This window comes from Malaclemys terrapin, chromosome 2 (assembly GCF_027887155.1).
Source record: "Malaclemys terrapin pileata isolate rMalTer1 chromosome 2, rMalTer1.hap1, whole genome shotgun sequence".
In the NCBI taxonomy this organism is placed as follows: domain Eukaryota; kingdom Metazoa; phylum Chordata; order Testudines; family Emydidae; genus Malaclemys; species Malaclemys terrapin.
Window position 1 is genome coordinate 283,608,943 of NC_071506.1, and position 7,099 is coordinate 283,616,041.

General features: G+C 59.7%; 1 protein-coding gene across 1 annotated transcript; it reads right to left on the reverse strand.

The window, feature by feature from the left end:
* Window positions 1-603: 603 nt before the first annotated feature.
* Window positions 604-6,871, reverse strand: LOC128830907 (cyclin-dependent kinase 5 activator 1-like). Its single transcript, XM_054016805.1, has 2 exons — window positions 4,915-6,871; window positions 604-4,498 (listed from the first exon to the last, which is right to left on the reverse strand). The coding sequence occupies exon 1, from the start codon at window positions 5,954-5,956 to the stop codon at window positions 5,012-5,014; it is 945 nt and encodes a 314-aa protein (XP_053872780.1). The 5' UTR covers window positions 5,957-6,871; the 3' UTR covers window positions 604-4,498; window positions 4,915-5,011.
* Between the last annotated feature and the right edge of the window lie 228 nt (window positions 6,872-7,099).

A 7,099-nucleotide genomic window follows, 5' to 3' on the forward strand; every position in this document is an offset into this window, starting at 1 on the left:
TAAATTGCTCCAATGATTCATTACTCTGTTAAAAATGTACATTTGTCTAGCTTCAACTTCCAGCCATTGGATTGGGATAGACCTTTCTCTGCTAGATTGAAGAGCCCATTATTAAATGTTTGTTCCCCATGTAGATACTTATAGACTGTGATCAAGTCACCCCTTAACCCTCTCTGTTAAACTAAATAGATTGAGCTCCTTGGGTCTCTCTCTCTCGAAGAGAGGTTTTCTAATCCTTTAGTCATTCTCATGGCTCTTCTCTGCCCCCTCTCCCGTTTCTCAGCACCCTTCTGGAGTTGTGGGCACCAGAACTGTATTCCCGCTGGTCACACCAGTGCCAAATACGCCCGTGCAATAACCTCTCTGCTTCTACTCGAGATTCCCCTGGTTAGGCATCTCAGGATCACATTAGCTGTTTTGGCCACAGCATCACATGGGGAGCTCGTGTTCAGCTCATTATCCACCCCCACCCCAAATCTTTTTCAGAGTCGTTGCTTCCCAGGATGGCGTTCCCCATTGTGAACGTCCGGCCTGCGTGCGTCGTCCCCAGTTAGCCCAGGCGCTCACTCTGGTTTCATTAAGCAGAAGACTTTGTGTTTCGGATTGTTTTACCCCCATTTTATTTTGCATAAAGTGCCACGGTCATCAGCAGAAAATACTTGAGCCCACTGCTCCCGGCACCCTGTGACAAGGCTCCGTCCCTGGAGCACCTGGGGGGGTGGCTCGCTCCCAGCAATGACACATTTAGAAATCGGACATGTAGGCAAGTCTGAGATAGTAAATATTACAAACAGATTTCAAACACCTCCAGGGGGTGAGGGGAAGGGAAGAGTTTTTGCTTTAAATATCGACTGTCATCTTCATTCCGCACTGGGAGGAGCGTGCAAGCGAAGACCCCTACGTCTGTTGGGAGAATCGCCACATTGCCAGGTGGAACCTCCCACTGCAGTCTCATGGTTCTTTGGCCTTTGTAGCAACACTGGCCACGCCCTGGTACCGGGACCAAGGGACAAGTCTGTGTCCGGAATCACCCCCCAAAGCCCCTCAGCTCATGGGTGTCTTTGGGGGTGGGGGAGGGAAGGAGGAGGCTGGACAGCTCCACCCAAATAAATAGTGGTTCCAAAGAAGAAATGCAACAAATATTAAAAATAAGCAGAGTCCAGTTCCAGTGAAAATGCATCAATCCTGATCTGAGGAATGCGCTTTAATGTCCTCCCCTTCTGGAAGAAAATCCAGAGCGGCGTGTTTGGCTGGGGGGGATCCCCCCACTCCCAGTTTTAAATAAGAAACTCACTGCTGAAAAACAGCTCCACAAATGGAAAGAGAAAGATAGCGACAAATTAAATAAATCATCTTTACATGCACAATCGTCACGTACCCGCTTGCGACGCTTCACACAAGGCTATTTACACAACAGCATATCCACCGGGGGCCAGGGGACGTCGGGGAGGGAGGGAAGGGTGGTGGTGGATGTTGGTTTAGCAGCAACCGGCGTGGATTTCGCCGATGATCCCGATTTTAGGGTCACTTGGGGCGGGGCTGGGTGACACGACCTAAGCTTCTGGAGTCGTGGAGTTGATCTTTTAATTAGAAAAAGCAACAAGGCATTTGGGCCCATCCCCATGTTAGTTACTGATACTCTCTCATAGAAAAATATACATATAGCTATGATACAGTAGGGCTGGGTGTGTATATAAAGTGACTTTATATACCCGGCCTATAAATAATGTATCTATGCACACAAGCAAAGCCGCCAAGCGCCCCGGAGAGGTGCAGGGCCCGGGAATGCCATCCGGGCGCTCGGGAACCTCCTCATTGCTGTGAAGGGGGTCTTTGACCTGACCGTGACTTGTCTGGGACTGTGCCCTTGCTCGGCTGCGTTGATGCACAAAGAGAAGCCAGAGCTTGGGGGATATTTTGAATCTGATTTTTGTCCCAGTACAAATTGCTGGGAGTCAGGTCTGGAGCGCCCTGGGGTTTGCCGGAGGAGTCCCTGGCTGCCACCTTGACCAGGTGACTCTTTAACAAAGATGGCCTTTCTCCCAGGGGTTCATTGGGCATCGGCGTTAACAGCTGTCAACACAACCAGCAGCGTTGAAAACAGGCCCTTCCCCACACGGCTGGAGCTCGTTTTGTTAGGGCTGAAGCTGCCATAGAGACACGTCCTGACTAGCTCAGGTCAAAACCAACCCCTTTTTATGGGTCCAAGGTCTCAGCCCTCATTTATCCATCATAAAGGGAACAGCAAAAGGCACAAGTCCCATTTCTTTGCAGGGCCCCTTTAAGGGGGGAGCGAGAAAGAGTCCACGACTGGCTTCCTGTCTCCTGTAAGGGCCAGATCCTGGGAGCAGACCTCCCGGGAGTCGGGGCTTTTAGGAACTCTGCCTTGGGGACGTTGTTAAGAGCCTCAGAGCTAACCTGGCTGTGAGCAGCTGAGCCCTGGTCGGGCCTAGCACAGGGCACCCAGGAAACGTTTTTGATGAGCCATCGTAGAACTAGGTGCAGTCTACCCACCAGCTTATCGCTACGGCCAAGAGCTCCCCAGGCAGGCTGGTTATAAAACCTGACTGCGGCTGTAGCTACCGTGGTGCAGAGCGTCAATTAACCAATCGGCACCGCATCAGGCACTGATACACCATGGCAAAGGCCACCGGTGCACCCCTGCAGCACCCCAAGCTCCCGCGAGAGGGCAGCACGGCCTCCCCGCCCAACGCAAGGCTGAGTGGGATGAGCCACCGCACCTCTGGAGGCGCCTGACAGTTTTCACCAGCAGGGCGGTGCCGCCACAGGAAATCCTGATGCGCGGGGTCTGGTAGCCTCCCCGGGGTTTCCCTGCCCATCGCTCTGCGTGCGTTTGTCAGCTATCTCGTTCTGTGACCTGGGCACGGCCTCCAGCCTGGCACCAGCTCCGCGCCCTCCCAACCACCCGCTCGTGGAGGAGAGGCGCGAAGGCTCGTCCCTTGGGAAGATCTCTCTTGGCTTCAGGCGCCAATAGGAGCCAAGCCGAGGGCAGGTGAAGCTGCAAGCCCAGGTGCTGGAGATGGAGGAGACCTCTCAGACCTCCCAGCCTGCACCCTGCCACGCAGGATTTGTCCCCTGCACTCCAGTCCAGCTCCAAGTGACCCAGGCCTCCAACCTAGATACGTATGTGGCTGCCCGGTCGCAGTATCCGAGCGCCTAGCCTCAGGTTTCCCTGCAGCCAGGGCTGTAGGTCAGTGCTCTGCCTGCAGGATGAAAAGCCTCCCAGTTCTGACAGTAATTCCCTCTGTGGCCTCAGGCAAGCGACTTGCTGGCTCTGTGCCTCAGTTTCCCAATCTATAAAGTGGGGTGGTAATACTGCCCTACCTCCCCGGGGGTGGGGGGGGGGCTGGGAAGAGTCTGCGAAGTGTGAATTTGTAATGGTGACCCACAATCCACCGTGCCTTGCAGGAAGAGTGTCCCCGATATTCACACACCCCATCCCCCGCAGTCCATTTCAGTTACACCCCCCTGATTATGGGGACACACTCCTCTGGAACGGCCTGGAGCCCTCACTCCTCCAGCCATTCTACCCCCCAGCACCATCCCTGTGGCAGATCCTGCGCACCCCCTCCCTAGATCCTATCTGCAAACCCTCTTCAGAGTGGGCATGCTGCAGGGGCCCTGCCAGGTAGGGATGAATTAGCCAGGCTGGGGACAAAGGAGGGGGGCTGGGCCCAAGGCTGGAGCAGCCCCAGACAGCAAGGGGGAGGGGTTAGCACATCCCCCAGTCCTGCAGCCAGACTAGCAATGGGACAGGCAAGCAGAGAGAGACGCCAGGTGCCGAACCCACCCCACACGCTTGGTGGGGTACAGGAGACTTTTCAAATGAGATTTAGTCAATGTAACACCGGGGGAGCAAGATTCACGGGGACCCAGGTGGGAATCAGGGAGTAAAGGGATCATGGGGTCACTCGTACCCTGAGGGGACCTGCCAGGGGACGGGGGCAGGAAACTCATAAACGAAACCAGTAGTGCGCAGGCTTGCAGCACCTCTGCTGGTCAGCCCTGCCCCTGTCCCCCCAGCCAGCCAGCCCTGCCCCTCACTCCCCAGCCCCAGCCAGCCATCTCTCAGCTCCTCCAGCCCCTGCTTCCACCACACAACCCCTCGGGGACCTGCTTCAAAAGACGGGGCCGCCACTGCCTGTTCAAATGCTTCTAGCCCTGGCTCATCAGTTGCCAAGGCCACGCCCAGGACAATCAAAGCATGCAGAGGCCAATCATGATACCAGTACCCTCCATCTACAGCCTGGGCCCACTTCCCCCACACCCCCACGCACCTGGAGATTCCTTAGGAGGGGACCTCAGCTACTTGTCCCAGTCATCGGCCAGCACCGATTCCCGGCTGCAGAGCTCAGACAGGTACCGAAAGGAAGGCTCTGGCGTGACTGTACAACGCACCAGCTGGCCCAGTTTCTGGCAAGGAGCAGGCGGGAGGTTTTCTAAGCAAGGCAGGGCTAGTTCGAAAGGCCGAATTCACCTGTACAAATACATCACCGACCGAAGCTAAAGCGCGCGTCACGTGTATATTTTATATCCTCCCTGGGATTTTTCCCATCGCTTTGGAATGCATTTCAAGCAGACCCAAAAGAAGAAATGAACAAGCCACGAACATGGCACTGGGGGGTGGGGAGGGGAGGAGGGAACCTACAGGCACTTATGGGCCTATTCAAAGGGAATCACACTATTGGCCTTTGGCTGCTCCTCTTCTGTCTCTGACACAGACACCGGAGCTGAAGGCTGCCTCCCCCACGCTGCACACAGACACCCCCTGTTGTTGGCTCATGGGGCGGGAGAGGGGCAGCCAAGCCAGATTTCTTGTAAGTGTTTGGATGAGTCTGGCCTGGCTCCGGGGAGATCTGGCCCAGGCGAGCCAGAGGAAAATCCCTGGCTCACCGCAAGCTGGTCTTTAAAGGTCACAGCAAGGCGAAGGCTGCGCTGCACATGAGGTTGGCGGGGAGGGGGGCAGTTGGTCCTTTGTGCACTGAGCCAGTCACCGGTCCAGGACGCGAGCAAAGTCCTCGCGGGTGCTGCCTTCGTTTTTGAGGTCGGCGAAGACCTGGGTGAAGTAGTGGGGGTCGGCGTTGATCCGGAGCATCTTGCCACTCATGGCGTTGATGATGCGAAGGCACCGGTCCCAGAAGGCGTCCTTCGCCGCCTCCACCAGGAAGGGCTTGAGCGGGTAGGAGATCTCGTTGCCCATGTAGGAGTAGGACAGGTAGAGGCAGGTGAGCAGCGCCGCCTGCAGGTTGTGCTCGCTGGAGACCGAATCCCCGTCGATCACCTCCCGGCACAGCAGGTAGACGAAGACCACGTTGACCGGGGTGATGAAGGCCTGGTCCTGCCAGCCCTGCAGCAGCAGCGAGCGGTCCACGCTGCGCAACCACAGGATGGGCTCCGTGGGCGACAGGTGCTTGAGGCGGTAACACCGGCGGCAGAGGAATTCGCCCAGGCACTTGAGCAGCTCGCTGGTGGAGGCCTGGACGACCACGCGCCGCGGGGAGGCCGAGCTGCCCCCGCCCAGGAAGGCGCCCGGCTTGAGGGAGGAGACGGAGGTGGTGGAGATGCGCTTGGCGCTGAGCGGCGCCAGGGGTGGCCCGCCCCCATCGTAGCTGGCGAGGTTGGCGCAGGACAGCGACTTCTTGACGTTCTCGTGGTTGAGGAGGGCCACGTCCTTGGCGTGGGGGTGGTTGTTGTTGTTATTGTGGGCAGGCCCCTTCCCCCCGCCCCGGGAGCCTTTCTTCTTGGTGGAGGCCACCAGCCGCTTCCAGGTCAAGGCCGGGATGAACATGGAGTGGCGCTTGAGGTTCTTGTCCGCCTTCTGCCCGCTGCCCTTGGCGCTCGGCACGCCCGGGTAGTGCGCCAGCGAGCCGGAGGAGCCCTCCTCGTACAGGCTGGCCTTCCGGGAGCCCGGGGAGAGGGACAGCACGGTGCCCATGCTGAGGGAAGCAGGGAGAGGGATGAGCCAACCGGGGGGCTAGGACGCAGCCAGGCAGTTAAAGCAACGGGGCTGCAAGTGCAGCTAATTAGCAGCCCTGCATGTCTGCAACGAATGCGCCGTCTGGCAGGGAGGCCATTCCCCAGCAGCCTGGCAGGGCAGCGGGCTGCCAGCAATGTGGCAGTCGTGGACGCACCGTTAATTAGCAGCGTTGCATGGCGGTCCTGTGCCTGCAATTAGCAGCCTGGCACGCGCGTGTACTTAATTAGCAGGCTCGCGGAGCGCTCCCGTGCAGGCGATTAACGCTCAGTCTTGCATGGCCAGCCCGGGCAGGCTCGAACCCGGCCCCCAGGAGGATGCTGCCGCCAGCCGCGCCGAGCTCCATCTAATCCAGTCGCCGGCCAGGCCCGCTGGCGGGGGGCGGGCTCCGGCACAGGTTCGCGTCCCGCCGCCGGGACCAAGGCAGGGAGCCGGGCGAGCCCCTGGGCTGGAGGGCTCAGGGCTGCAGCCCCCGGGCCATGGGCTGGGACGAGCCGCCGTGCGGCGCTGCGAGGACGGGTCCGGGCTCCGCTCCGGGCTGGAGGCGGCGGCGGCGGCTGGCGATGGCGCTACCTGGGCGGCAGCCGCGCCCCGCACCCCGGTCTAGCGGCTGCGGGCGGGGCCCCGCACTCAGAGCCCCCCGCTGCGGAGGTGGCTGGCTGGGGGGCGGGCGGCCACCCGCTCCCCCTGCGGGGAGATGCTCGGGAGCCGGCCAAGGGAAGATGCGCCAGCGGGGGTCACTGGGCCGCCCGGAGCCTCAGCCCCCGTCCCGGCGCTGCAGCAAAGCCCGATCCCGGGGCGGGGTGAATCCAGCCCGCTCTGCGCTCCCGGGGGTCCGGCCACAAACCTCGTCCTGCCCCCCCGTGCCCAGCCGCGGCTCTCTGCGGGGCCCGGCGCGGCGCTGCCTGGGCAGACCTGCAGCATCTGAAGCCGCCGGAGCGCTGAATCGCAGGAGGAGGGACAGAGGGATGGTCCTTACCAGCCACGTCCCCCCGCTGGCATCCTAGCGCAGTGGGGCAGGCGGGGAGCCGGGCTGTGTGGGGCTCTTGCTCCCCCTATGGCTGGGCCGCTGGAATAGACTTTACCGGGCAGACAGACAGGGGC

Coding starts and splice junctions, on each gene's coding strand:
- LOC128830907 (XM_054016805.1), bottom strand. CDS start 5,956: ATGGGCACCGTGCTGTCCCTCTCCCCGGGCTCCCGGAAGGCCAGCCTG.